This window comes from Pimephales promelas, chromosome 1 (genome assembly GCF_988280905.1).
Source record: "Pimephales promelas chromosome 1, fPimPro1.hap1.1, whole genome shotgun sequence".
NCBI classification, from domain to species: domain Eukaryota; kingdom Metazoa; phylum Chordata; class Actinopteri; order Cypriniformes; family Leuciscidae; genus Pimephales; species Pimephales promelas.
This window is the reverse complement of record NC_142769.1, coordinates 45,749,269-45,764,759: the sequence shown is the minus strand read 5'-3', so window position 1 is coordinate 45,764,759 and position 15,491 is coordinate 45,749,269. Positions and strand designations below refer to the sequence as shown.

Sequence of the window (15,491 nt, the reverse complement as noted above, 5' to 3'; positions counted from 1 at the left end):
ATCTACGCCTCAATAAACTATTATTTACAGCTTATTAATATTTAGTATAGGGCTGTCAAATGATTAATCGCATCCAAAATAAAAGTTTGTGTTCACATAATATATGTGGGTGCACTGTGTATAATTATTTTGTATATTTAAAAATACACACACATGTATGTATATTTAAGAAAATAATATTATTTATATAAAAAATATTTATATTTCTATAAACTATACATTAATACAGTATATGAAAATATTTTTTAAATATATACAAGCATGTGTGCGTATACAGTATATATATATATATATATATATATATATATATATATATATAAAATAATTACACACAGTGCATCCACATATATTATGTGAACATAAACTTTTATTTTGGATGCAATTAATCACGATTAATCGTTTGACAGCCCTAATAGTTAGTGACAGTTAGGTATTGGGGTATGATTTAGGGATGTAGAAAATGCAGAATAATTATTATATGCTTTATGAATACTAATAACTGACAATATCATGGTAAATTCATGCTAAAAAGTTACCAGTTAACAGTGAGAATTGTACCCTAAACTAGCGTGTTACCATAGTCTCTTAAATGGGTACCAGTATCACGTAAATACATAAGTAGAGCTGGAATACTAGTAATGATACTGGCAATTAGACTACAAATAATGCTATTAGTGATATTGAAAAAGGTACTTGCAAGTCACTATTAGGTTACTCACAACAAGTATTCGAAAAAGGTGCACTAGAAACATCAAGAAGACACTAGTTAGTTTAAAGGAATAAATGTCTAGATGGCTTGCCACAGCATGCTGCATAACATTCCCTTTGTGGTCAAATGCATCGCTTGCTTCTAAACGCACCTGTGCTGTGCACGGGAATTAATCGCTGCAAAATAATGAACTGAGTCAAGACACATTCAGACGTCATTATTGTGGACGTGACTTTATTTTTCTTCGCGTAGGTATGAGATGTTGTTAGCCTCGGCCGTGGTCGTCTGGGAATGGCTGAACGAGCACGGGCGCTGGCGACCCTACAGCCCGGCGGTGTCCCATCATATCGAGGCGGTGATCCGCAGCGACCCTCGCGGCGCCGGGAGCGTGGTGCTGGGCCAGGTCGACTCGCGTCTATCGCCGTACATCATTGACCTGCAGTCTATGCACCAGTTTCGGCAAGATACCGGTGAGAGAACGATATCCTACATCATTTTTTTTTATCTTCTTGCTCATCTATTGTGTTTTATTAATAAGGTGCATTCTGAGATCAAACAAATGCGCAAATGAACTCCGATTTGTATTGTGATGACTTGAAGGCAAAGGTCTGCAGATGTTTTGAAAGCTCACCGTGGTATAAAAAAGGTTGGGCTGGGCCTCAAAACCTTCATTTCAGCAACCACAACCTCTTCATTTTTCTCCAGTCAGATCACTGATATAGTTTAAAGCTTCATGTTTTTAATTCACACTTGTTTATGTCTCATTCAAGTGGCTCTGCCATGAACTCCTAATGATTTTTGTCAATGCACATGAGTGCTTTGCCGGTGAGAATGAAGGAATTGGTTGAACCTATAACAAGGGGCAACGTGAAGCCGAAACAAAGGGGTGGATTGTTGGCTGTCAGATTTTTGGGAGTCTCTATCACCCATCCTGACAAAGGCCATTGTGCAAGACTGACTAGACTTCATGGGAAGATGGAGGAATGGAGAGAATAGGGTCGACGAAGGGTAGCGGCCCATCGCTCCAAAAACATGAGGGAGGAGGAGATGCAAAAATGAATGGTAGTAGAGCGAGGTCATGAAGGGGGGTCTGATGGATAACCTTTGTGTTGCAGTTTATGCACTGTCAAATTCTTGAGACTAATTGTACTAACACATAGTTTTGCTCCAAACGATTACATTTGTGTAGTTGGTTAATTGTACTTTTTAGGCTGTTATGTTCTCAGGTGATAAATTAAAACAGTTATAGTAAAGTTCTAAACACCTCTCGATATTTCAGCTGAACAAACTGTTTGTATTTCTTCTCTAGCATATATATTTCGTCACGTTGAAGTGCATAAACACTAGTACTGGTATTTGCCTGTTGTAGCTTTTCCTCATTGTGTACACAAAATAAACACTGACACAGTCAAAACACATCATTGGAGAACTGAAGCACAAATTAAACGTCACAACGTGTGCAACACTAAGATATGTACATGTTCGCATTCTTTCTCTCCCAGGTGGATCAATTAATATAGATGACTCATCTTGTACACGCATATATTTTTTGTTGTTGTCCAATAATAAGTTCTTAGAGTTGAGAGCCCCTTTCCCTTTAAATTATAAATAACACGTGCCTCTAGAAATAGAAGGTAAAAACAATCATCTGTGATTGTTGAGTCATCTGTGTATGATGTGCTATAATACTGATTTTTTAAATGTATTACTACATTAATTAATTGTAATTTAGTAAAAAAAAATTCTCAGTTATTTTTATTATAATTTTCCAACTAAATCACTTACATAAATACAATTTGTATATGTATGAATGTAATAAAAAAAAAAAAACTTGCACACACTTGAAGTAATAAATAAAAATATATCAAATCAGGCATTATGAGAGCTGTACACATTTACTTATTGTAATAATTAATAAAAAGTTGCCAAATTGAGTAAAATGTTTGTTCTTTCTTCCTGAAAGAATTTTTAATCTTTTCCAATTGTAAATATTGCATTATGTCTCAAAGACTATGCTTAAATATAATAAATAATTATATTATTGTTAATGAATAAAATTATTAATAACATTTTAATAATAGACGATTGGCTAAGTAAATCACCCAGAAATAATGTCTCAGGCATCTTCAGAACACAAACAATGATATTTTTGATATACTCTTTTAAAAATATTCTTTATTTAATTTAGTCTATCCATTGGAAATCCACACAACCAAAAAATATTTAAAAAAAAAACATTGTAAAAGTATTCCACATGAATCAAGCGGTTTAATCGCTTTAAACGATGAACAGATTTCATTTCAGCTATTATATATAACACTGATCAACACACATGCATAGAGCTCATAATTAAAATATTAAAATGTAATCAGCCTATTAGCTTATTAATATCACCATTTGTGTACTGGAGATGAGCGGTAGTCTTATGGATTCCTGTTTCTTCCAGTTCAGATTATTTTTTTAATAAGAAATACATAAAAACAAGACTGTGCTCACCATGGACATTTTAAAGTGCACGATGTCGGTAGTTTTGCTAAACTAACCTCTCTGCACTTCTTTACAGGTACACTAAGACCCGTGCGGCGAAGTTTCTACGACCCGCGGTCGGCCCCGGGGCAGGGTTGGGTGTGGGAATGGGAGAATGACTCGGGCTCATGGACGCCGTACGACACCGAGGTCAGCATCGCCATCCAGGCGGCTCGGGACCGGCAGCAGCCCTGGCTGGACTTAACGCCGTTGGGCTTCTGCTACCTTATAGACCTCCAGAGTATGACGCAGATCAACGGACAGACGCAACGGCGCCGGCGCATCCAGAGGCGCTCGGACCTGGCCTACCCGCTCGTCTCCGGCCCGCTGCCTAAGCCGCACGCGTGGTCGTCCGCTGGAAGTGGTGGACTCTTGGGAGTGGGCGTTTCAGGGGTTAGTGGAGGGAATGGCAGTGCCTATCCCAGTGGAGCTCTCCCAGCTTCTGCAATCACTTCACTTGGTCAGCCATGTTCCTGCCAGCAGTGTATGCTAGTCTTGGGCGTCAAGACCCCTAGCATGGCACAAACTCTCGGGCGGAAACCCCCGCCGGTACCCAAGCCGCCAAGCCCAAAGGCGCCAGCAAGGGGACACTCTTACTCTCTAACCCTGCCTCACCCTCCTTCCCTTTCCAGAGTCCTCTCGCCACATAGGAACTCCACCTCGGGTGCTAGCGGAGGCTTCGGACACTCCCTCTCTCTGCTGGGTTCAGCCACTGCTGCCCTGTCGATATCCTCTAACCGTCCTCCTCCACCTGCTGTACCGCCACCCCCGCCTCCTTCTGCAATACCCTACACGACCTCTGCGCCCAACCCTACAGCACCTACACCCTCCAATGCCCTTATATCTACAGTGACCACTTGCGCTCCCACGCCCTCTGCTCGTGTTCTGGGTCCTGTGTCTACGGCATCGGCAGCTTGTGCCGCCCCGGTGCCGCCGCGCAGTAGTCTGGCAGGCCTTAGCCGCCCCGCCCTGCAGAGAATCGCCATGGCACAGTCACGGGCACTTATTGCATCAGGGTAAGTTGTAACCACTGCAGTCACCTGTGATTGTAAATGAAATGAAAAGACAGGGGTTTGCCCTTTTATTTTACAGTGTAGCATTCAAAAGTCTGCAGTCAGTAAGTTTTTGCTGTTCCTTTGAATTCATTAGAGATCCCGAAAAAAAGAGATTTGTTTCCACATGTATATTTAAAGGGATAGTCCACCCCAAAAAATTAATTACTCACCATCATGTGATTCCAAACCCATTAGACTTTCGTTCATCTTCGGCACACAAATGAAGATATTTTAATGAAATCTAAGAGCTTTCTGTCCCTCCATTGACAGCTACACAACTACCACTTTGATGATTGAAAAAGTTAAAGGGTTAGTTCACCCAAAAATGAAAATTAAGTCATTAATTACTCACCCCCATGCTGTTCCAACCCCGTAAGACCTTTGTTCATCTTTGGAACACAAATAAAGATATTTTTGATTGAATCTGAGAGCTGGATCAGTCCTACATAGGATGCCTAAGGGCCATAAAGTCATTAAAGAAAAGGTTTAAATATTCCATGTGCCTACAGCGGCTCAATTATAAGTTTATCAAGCGACGAGAATACTTTTTGTGCGAAAAAAACATAAATAACGGCTTTATTCCACTATTCTATTACTTCCTTATGGGCGCATGCGCGAGAACCGAGACGAGGACGTTCTTCTCCTTCGACTACTTTTTGTTACCGGCTGCTCCGCTCAGGAATATTACCGCCCCCTACTGTATAAGATGATGTGCTGATATAGCTGGAAGTGCAAAACTTTCTGTTTTCAAGCAGAGGAAGATGCGCGCTGTACATACGCTTTTCAATTAGCGTATTTTCCGCACTATAAGGTGCACTTAAAAGCCTTTAATCTTCTCAAAAAACGACAGTGTTCCTTATAATCCGGAGCGCCTTATATATGGATCATCATTTTATACAGTAGGTGGCGGTAAAACTCCTAAGCGGAGCAGCCGGTAACAAGAAGTAGACGAAGGAGAAGAACGTCCTCGTCTCAGTTCTCGCGCATGCGCCCATAAGGAAGTAATAGAATAGTCGAATTAAGTCGTTATTTATGTTTTTTTTTCGCACAAAAGTAGTCTCGTCGCTTGATAAACTTATAATTGAGCCGCTGTAGGCACATGGAATATTTAAACCTTTTCTTCAATGACTTTATGGGCCGTCAAGAGCCAGTCCCTTAGGCATTCTATGTAGGACTGATCCAGCTCTCAGATTCAATCAAAAATATCTTTATTTGTGTTCCGAAGATGAACAAAGGTCTTACGGGGTTGGAACAGCATGGGGGTGAGTGATTAATGACTTAATTTTCATTTTTGGGTGAACTAACCCTTTAATAAAGAGATCGTAAAACCAATCCAATCGGAATTGAGCTGTTTAGTAAACATTGTCTGAAGAGACTTGGATCGCTTTGTGATGAACAGAGTGAATGAAGGCTTATTATCAGCAAACATAAACAGGAGCTCAAATGAACATGCTTGACGTGAGAGAACAAACCTCCTCGGTTCTTGCTGAAGCTCAAATGTGCTAACCTGGCCCTAGCCAGATGAATGTCGTTCCGCTTAGCTCCGCCTAGCTTCACTCACATCACATCCATCTGGAACCTCTTCCATTGAGAGTGATTTTTCCAACCAAATTTATGGCTTAGCCAATCAGGAAGCAGGGCGGAAGTTTCATAGATGTGACGTAGTGGAGAAGCGACCGTGAGACTGTTTTGATTCAGACAACAATGGCGGCTCGCATCGAGGAAGCAAGCGTTAACATTGATGCTGCTATTTCATCCGTGTTGTCCAATCTACCTAATATTGTTTCATTTAATATTTCCTAATATTTCAGTTGCGTCGCTCTCATCAGCGTCACGGGTTGGCTTCGGTGTGAGTGGTTGAAATAGCACGTCGATAAAGATGACAGACAAGTGGCTTATCCAATCATATGCGAGGATTTTTGATAAGGCCCAGCCTTCTGAAACGCCATTTCGATGGATCGGTTCCAGATGGATGAGTGGAGCTAGGCGGAGCGACATTCATCTGGCTAGGGCCAGGTTACAAATTGTGCTGCGTAAAGCCTTGTTCACACTACATGATTTTAAAACGTCGGGCTGAACTGTGCGGTTCACACTACATGACTTGCTCTCAGTGAAATAAAGAGTGTTCAAGTTGTTGAGCTGTTCACACAACACAACGCGATTGATACACAACAGGAGGTAACTCACTACACGAGTTGACAATAGAGATACAACCACGATCGGATGATAAGAGCAAATCATTTGTGACTCAATGAGAGCTGTTTCAGTACTATGTTACGGTCTAAATCCTGAAAATAATCAAATAAATAACGAGTTGACAACAACTATGTCACACAACGATTCTATCTCGTCTACAAACCACGTTTTGTCACGAAAAACCACGAAATAAAGAAATATTGCGTCAATACCCGAAGAAGAGAACACAGCACGTGAATATGGGCGTCAGACAGAAACTAGTGCTAAACACTGTTTGCGCGACGATCTGCTCTGAGGAAAAAAATGCAAAAAAAAAAGAGAAAAACTTAAATTTACCTGGTGTCCTCAACCCATGCGTTGCTATGATTGGCTGTACTCATGACATCACTGAAATTGAGTCGCGCGACGGCTCTGAATGTCTAGCAGGCTAGATATTTTTCTGGGCTCGGCGACGCGTCTGCAAACGTTTTCACTGCGTTGTTGGCTCTTTCATACTAACAGATTGGCAAGCGTTCATCGTCGGCTAATCCCCCGCGATTTGCACGCGATAACACCCTGACGACCACCCTTAAAATCCTGTAGTGTGAACTTGGCTTAACACGAGAATGAACCTCATTGGTTCTTGCTGATGCTCAATGTGATGCGTAACACGAGAATTAACCTCATTGGTTCTCTTGTTAAAGCTCAAACGTGCTGCGTAACACGAGAATGAACCTCATTGGTTCTCGCACGTCAAGCAATCATGCCTGAGCTTCTGTTTACCACAACTGATATGTGAGTTGATCAGTGTTTAAATTTGAATAAAAGCCTAAATTCAATCTGTCCATCATATAAAGCGATTGTGTCTCTACAGAAAATTTGGACTAAACCGCTCAAATCGTATGGATTTGTTTTACGATCTCTTTATAATCTTTTTGAAGCGTCAAAGTGGCAGTTGCGTAGCTGTCATTTAATTTTTAAATTTTAATCAAGTAAATGCAGCCAAAATCTTAGCATAAGAATAAGAGAAACGCTAAAATCTTACCGACCCCAAACTTTTGATTGGTAGTGTACTGTAAAAGAACCAAATTGGCTACTGAATACCGCCGCCTAAAGGTGGTCACGTTGATGTGATTTGTCATGGGCGAAATCTAGTCATTTTAATAGAAACCCACGTGTTCGGGAGTTTTTTGGCTGAGGTTGAAAAAATTACCCCTGCAGATTTTGCTCTTCCTATTTGGTCTGCAAATTCACAGCATTGGCCAACAGCTGCTTGGTTCGAAAGTGATCCCTGAGCTGTGCTTCCACTTCTTTTTTTTTTTTTTTTGCTCAAATTTCTCTAATGTTACCACACCTTAACTTACAAAACTCTTGTGAAGACCAAATTTTGTGCTTGCATCTCCTTAAATGTGAGATTTTAACATGTTTTTAGCTTGAATTCAGCCTCTGCTGCCTCAAATGTCAAAACCTTGACTTGTTAACAGCAAGTCTGTGACTCTGGCATGTGTGTACACAGAGATACGTAGATAGCTCAGATGTTTTGCTGTTTTCAGAATGCATTTCACCATTGGGAACAGACTAAAAATGCTGTAATATAAACATGATTATATAGAGAACTTGAAACCAATACATCTCAATTGTTGACTTTATCTGGTTAGACTATTAGTTAATTTGTTTTGTTTGTATGTAAGCCTGTGCTTTGAAATGGTTTCACTTTTCCAATAGTTTATTTTTAAAGCAAGGAAAGGGAAGTTGTGTTTCAAGAAAACTTGATAGGTTGACACATTTAAGAAAGTTGAATTTAGGCTAGCCTGTAGTGTTTTAAATGCTTGGTCTGAACCCTGCTTCCACTCGCTTTCCACATTTTATTTTTGGATCCGGACCTCGGTACTTATTCAACCAAAATTCTCTCGTAACCACTAGAACGGCGACTGGGGTCCAACTTAAAATCTTTAACGTCAGAATGGATCGATCCCAACTTTGAACCTCAGTTTCAGTTTGACTAATGATGACTAATGCAGTGTTTCATTGGTTATTTTCAAGTGGAAATGGGAGAATTTGGTGTTACGGATTGTCTAGAAAGTAGCATTAGTTTAACCCTTTGTGGTAAGAGAGATGGGGAAATTTAAACTGGTTAATTTACTCAGCTATTTTCTAAATTACTCTTAGTTCTGTGTCAATGTACTTTTTAGAGTTTTTATCATATTAATCAATCTTATCCTGTTTTTGTTTAGTCAAGATTTAGTCAACTAAATGTCTGTGCATCACATTTTTGTGGTTAAATTGACAATCATGATTATTTTGATAAAGAATATTCGCCATTCTCTCTATACATTTGTGATTCTTCCACATTAGCCGCGTTTCCACTGCCGGGCCAGGGCCGGGCCGTGCTAGTGCGTGCCAGGGCCAGTCGCGTTTCCACTGTCACTTCCGGGGCTTGATCGGGGCTTCCTCAGGGCCAACGGCCAGGATTTCTGGCCCGTCGAATACCTTGGGCCAGAGGGGGCCAGCTCGGGCTAGAGGCGTGCTCAAGGTTAAAGGCGGAGTTTATCGGTGTTATGGAACGTTATGATCTGAAGCAAGATGCACATAGGGGTGTCCATGTTTAACCGATAACCGTTTAAAATTGCATAACATTTTAATTTGAACTGTAGGCCTATGCCAAATGCTGCGCAACAATATATAGGCTATATATAGCTACATATCGACGAATTTTCAGATATTTGTTTGATTTTTTTGCCCCTTAAACATTTAAAATATTTGACAAATTAATATGAAAAAAAGATATATTTTACTGGTTTTCTGAGGCCAAATTAGAACCTGGAAATGATATTTTCCCCGCAGTGCTGAATGAGAAGAGCCGTACAGAAAGGGGATTTATGGGTGATTTATAGGCTATAATAAATGTGTCTGATAATAAAATAATATAAAATAACGAGGCATTAATTGTTTATTAATAAAGTATTGTTTTCTAAATGATTTTCGGCTAAAAACATATCTCCATCTCCGGATGCACATTTAGAGAGAAATTAAGCTACATAAACAGAAGATATTGGCTTTCGATTCGAATTTGTTCTTTTTAAATTGGACATTTAAAGCTTTAATCTACAAAGGATATAACCCCTGTAGACTAAAGCTTTAAATGTCCAATTTAAAACGAACAAATTCGAATGCGGTGGCTGTTTCAGGTCTCGCGCTTCAGTTCACGGAGATCATGAAGCGCGTCTTGATTAATTGTTAAAGCACAACGTTTTCTTGTTATAAATAAATTTATTTGCGAATAATGTATTATTATTTTCTGTATGACCAGAAATTAAAGAGTATTTTAAGTTGTTTCCACTGAAAGAAATGCAATGAAACTGTTCACATGGGCGTCTCGCAGCCATCAGTGCGTGCTCCACACACACTGGATATGCGCTGATATTTGTCAAAAATATTGTGTTTATTTGTGCTCTGTTCCTTTTTTGGATAAAGGCGTCTTCTACATATGCAGCCTAATAAAATGTTACAATAATGATGATGATGGTTATTATTATTATTATTATTATTTGCAGACACGGAGTTTTTGTGAAATGGACGTTTTGCTTATTTTCAATTGGCAATTTCAGTTTGAAGGGTGATGGAAATGCGGCTTTAACTGCTCCGTACTTGCTGCGTTTTATTTCTATAAATTAATTTCGTTTCAAATGGGGTCCAATCAGTTATTAAAGGTGTTAAAAAATCTGTATCTCGAGGTTGCGGCGCGCACACTATGCACCGAGTATTAACCGATGGGCCTCGGTTAACGATTAATGAATAACTTGAAAACGTGCCCCCAGCCCTACTTGTTATATCGCGCAAAAAATCGCTGCTTGAAATGGAGAATCGCCTGTACTGGTCTCGGGACACTATTGCAGCCACTACGGCAGTTGAGTTAATATACATGCTATCTTCCTAATTTAAAAAATAAATTAATTCATAATACCCGCTGAAATGGGTTGGGTTTTATGACGTTTGATCCTGAAAGGCGTGTTAGGGGTGGGGTCTGGGGCAGCGCTGTGGGGCTACTGGCCCGGCAGTGGAAACGCAAGCCCGGTGCTTGAGGCCCGAGGCCACTAGCTCGGCCCGGCTCGCTGTTAGCTCTGGCCCAGCCCTAGCCCGGCAGTGGAAACGCGGCTATTGTAGAGAGATGGTTGCCAGATTGCAAAGATTAATTAAAACACGACCTGGCAGAAAAAGGCTCTTAATATCTGGCAACTGCCAGCATTGAAGCTACATTTACCAATACAGTGGGTGAATCACTGTATGTATATTACGATGTTATGATGAACTGTGCCTTTCTCCATTAATGTATCGTAGAGAGCGATACATAAAACACATTACTATTCTGATACATAATAGACTTGTAGACGAGCATGTATATAACCACTTCTTCTGAATCAGTTTCTGATTCAAACATATATTGCTGAAATTAACTAATATTTCCACTTGCCATTGTGTAGCATTTCCTATAGTAAAGTTGAGTGAGAGGACCAATTATTCTAAGCTGGTGTGAGTGAGTGGAGGCGGGGATAATTTGCATATACTAAATGAAGCAAAAGTTCAGAGTTACATTCAAGTTATTTTAAGACATTAATCATTTTTTTCACATGAAAAAAAATCATTTAAATATGTTATTTTGGTGATCAAACATGAGTTTTAAGCGATAAAACTATTGACTATGGGGGACTTAAACGAAATGAACACTAGTCCGACGAGGTCTGGAATAGGGATGGGCAACGATTAATCGCGATTAATCGCGTCCAAAATAAAAGTTTGTGTTTACATATTATATGAGTGTGTAGTGTGTATAAGTAATTTGTATATATAAATACCCACACATGCATGTATATATTTAAGAAAGATGTGTTATTAATATATCAAATATTTTTATTTACATATAATATTAATTGTGAATAAATATATATAAAATATATACATGCACATATTTCTTAAATATATACATGGCATGCATGTGTGGGTATTTATATATACAAATTAATTATACACACTATATATTATGTAAACACAAACTTTTATTTTGGATGCGATTAATCGCGAATAATCGTTGCCCATCCCTAGTCTGGAACGGCATAAAGGTTTTGAGGATCATAGGTTTTACTAGACTTTAGAATCAGGAAATATGAGTCTCTCTGAAAGTAATAGCAGCATTAATTTACATTACATTACACTATACTAGTCTCTTCTGCTCACCAAGGCTGCATTTATTAGTTCAAAAATACAGTATAAACAGAAATATTGTGAAATGTCATTACAATTAACTTTATCTTTTTTTAAATTCCTTTGATCAAAGCTGAATTTTCAGCATCATTACTTCAGTGTCACATGATCCTTCAGAAATCATTCTAATATGCGCAAAATTATTATCAATGTTGAAAACAATTGTGCCGCTTAATATTTGAATGGGAACCATATTAAATTTGCTCGGGATTCTTAGATGACTGGAACGTTTAATAGAACGGCATTTATTTAAAATGTTAATCTTTTGTCTCTTCTAGTATTAGTAAAAGTATTAGTTTCTTTTTTAAAAGAGCCAAACTTTTGAATGGTAGCGTATGTCAAATTATACTCGGAAAAACTGTGTGGCCTGTGTGCTTCCATGAAGGCAAGAGAACTGTTAATGAAAGGAAGCTTTCTAGACGTAGCTGGTCGATGGGAGTCCTCTATGAGTGTCAACAGGTCAGTCTCGTTCATTAGACTCCCTCCTCCTCCTTTCTGTCCCGTTCTCCCTGTTCCCCGTTCCCAGGCTCGTTCATTCCTGGGGGCCCCTTTAGCTCTATTGTGCGAGTGTTCTCGAGAGCGTGTGTGTGCGCCGAGTGCGTATCCAAGGCAACCTTTGTTGGCAGTCGGCGGCTTTATATTTGCAACACAATGCAGTTGGGGGGGGGTGTCAGTGGAAAGACAGAAGAGAGGGGGAAGAGATTTGGTAGTCTGTGTGAAGGAGGTTTGGGAATAGTTGCTTGATTGAGCAAGTGTTTGTTTTGAGTGTGTGCGCTTGTGTGAGACTCCTGTAGACACAAACGTCAGTGTCTCAGACACTGGAGGAGAGCAGATTTTAGGTTTATGCGTAGTGGCATATGACTGGGATGAGGAGTGAGCCATGAAAAGTGAAGTGAGCCAACGAACGTCATATTCAGGCGTGCTCTGGCATACTGATAAGTATCAGGATGGGGTTTGGATTTTTACAAGCATGCACACGCACAAAAACATCTTATAATGGCAATCATGAATGCTCACTAATATGTAACACTCCTGTGGTTTTGTGGATAAACACAGTATCATCTTGTATATCTTGTATACATTACTCTATAGTTTAAAAGTTTGGGGTCAGTGTTGGATTGTGCCAAAATGTTGGGATCCATCCAATGGATATCAGTTGTTTTAAATTCTAACCATATTTTACAATATATTAAAGGAGTAGTTCACTTTAAAAAAAACTTTTGCTGATAATTTACTCTTCCCCATGTCATCCAAGATGTCCACGGCTTTCTTTCTTCAGTCGAAAAGAAATTAAGGTTTTTGATGAAAACATTCCAGGATTTTCTCCTTATAATGGATTTTATTGGGAACCAAACGGTTCAAGGTCCAAATGAGAGTTTCGAACCCTTATTCATCGTCTGGTGTCGTTTAAAGCCCTTTGAAGCTGCACTGAAACTCTCATTTAGACCTTGAACCGTTTGGTTCCCATTAAAGTCCATTATATGAAAAAAATGCTGGAATGTTTTCATCAAAAACCTTAATTTCTTTTCGACTGAAGAAAGAAAGACGTGTACATCTTGGATGACATGGGGGTGAGTAAATTATCAGCAAAAGTTTATTTTTTAAAAGTGAACTAATCCTTTAATAAATGCAGCATTGCTGAGCATTAGAGATTTATTTCAAAAACCTTAAAATGTCTTGCCGACCCCAAACGTTTGAACAGTGGTTTACCGTGGTGGGGTCCAATAGTCTGACCACCCTGAATGTAAATCGAATTTAAACTAGAAAGCTTATGCTGTTAAATGCATATGTTATATTCCAGATTCTGCTATATTTCTAGGTTCGTGCAGCACAAGTGCTTCTGTCATTGAAGTGAAAAGGGGACAAACCAATTTCTAAATTCTGAAAATGATTGTTTGTTTTAGTTCCTGGTAATATATTGTTATGGTGGACCACATATTTTTTTCCACTCAATTAGCGAGATGTTTTCTTGTAATAAAGAGATGCTATGTCATTAAAACAACATATTTTTCTCATTAAAACAATATATTTTCTATTAATAATGTCAAACAAATTATATTATTTCCCATTGTAACAAGATATTATATCTAAATTATACATATATTAAATTTACATATTTAGCACATGACGTGATCCATTTATATCCTTGTTTATAGAGTGATGTAGGGATGACGTCACTTTGTAGGCCAATCGGCAGTTCGCATCACACTGGTTCATCCCAATAGGATTTCCCAGTAGGCTTTTGGATTATCGCTTGCACGATTATGTAGTTGCACGTTTTTTTCCATCAAGATAATTATCACAGACTTTATGAATTTTGAAGCCTAAATGCAGTCGGCAGAAGTAAAAAGCTAAAGGTAGACTATAAACAAACTACACCACGGTCCCACAACAAGTTCAACGTCACCACCACTAAGCTTCCGACAACTCTTTCAGTTTCAGTTTGACTACTTTATATGATGCTGTTAAAGCAGACCGAGTTTACGTGTTTAATAATCTCCCCGACTGCATCTGTAGACCCATTTAGCCACATGTTAGCGACCGCCTATTTCTAGACACGTAACCGCTTCAAAAAAATCACGAGTGAGGTAAAACTGATGTATTTTATGTCGTAGAATAAAATGTGAAAGTGTCTTGAGCTTGTGTTCTCCACATACCTTATTTTAGCCAGTAAAGGGATAGTTCACTTTGAAATTAATTTTTGGTATGTTTTAGCTTACCTCAAAGGCATCCAAGATGTAGGTGTCTTTGTTTCCGCAGTAGTTTCAATTTTGATATTTTTAGGTCAAACCGTTCTTGTCTGTCAGTCATATAATGCAGGTCTATGGTCACCACCTCAAATATAGGATTTAATACTTTTTGTTTTTGTACTGATATGGTTAGGTTCTAAATAGCATTCGTGCTGCTTTTTATTACCTCAGAATATTATTTCACCTGCAAACAGACAAAAATCATCTTTACAGTAAATGCACCCAAGTCAAAGTGTCGGCGTAAGACATTGCACAAGAATAAATGCATAAATTGATAAGATACATTAAACTTAAACAATAGCGTAGCCTCCTAAGTGTATTTCCCCATAGATATTTTATGCAAGTGCATTACTGTTGTTGCAAAATAAACAACGAGCTTGTTTTGTTGTGGTAATTAACAGAGTGATGCAAATACAGTCTCGAGTGTTTATGTATATATTTAAACCACTAGAGGGAGCTAGAAATAACACTCTGTATGTCTGGAGAGTCTGAGAAATGTTTGGATTATAGACCTTAAAAGTGTACAATTTGATTTGACTTAATTTTAGAACATGTATATATTTTTCATTTTATCACCAAGTCACTATTATAAAGGTTAGAAGTCTGAGTAAAGGAGCAGTTTATTCGTTTGCCACTAGTCAGGATTTGCTTGTTAACAGTCAGGATTGGTCTCACAAACTCTTGGCCTAGTCAGGAAGAAAGTATTTGTCTGTCACTCTGGGGGAAAAAAAGGTGTACAAATCTTTCCTTTTGGCCAGGTTACAACAGCTTGTCCCTGGGGCAGTTCCCTTAAAAGTACATATTTGTACCTTATTTACCTCTGAAAGGTTCATAGTAAAACCTTCAAGGGATAGTTCACCCAAAAATGAAAATTCTGTCATAATTTACTCATCCTCAAGTTGTTCTAAACCTACATGAGTTTTAAATGTCTGTCTTTTGCTGAACATAAAAATATTTTTAATAATATGGTTTCTGGTCCCCATTGACTTCCATGGGTGCAGTCAACTGTTTGGTTAC

General features: G+C 38.8%; 1 protein-coding gene across 2 annotated transcripts in view; it reads left to right on the top strand.

Moving 5' to 3' along the window:
- The window catches only part of dtx4a (deltex 4, E3 ubiquitin ligase a), a 28,291-nt gene that overhangs the window by 1,049 nt on the left and 11,751 nt on the right, over positions 1-15,491 (top strand). The window contains exons 2-3 of one of the 2 annotated variants that reach the window (XM_039659555.2): positions 962-1,179; positions 3,273-4,251. In XM_039659555.2, the coding sequence (XP_039515489.2) occupies positions 969-1,179; positions 3,273-4,251 (1,190 nt within the window). In that variant the 5' untranslated portion in view covers positions 962-968. Of the gene's footprint in view, positions 1-807; positions 1,180-3,272; positions 4,252-15,491 lie in introns of those variants that run through there. The other variant, XM_089130272.1, reaches the window with a different exon arrangement.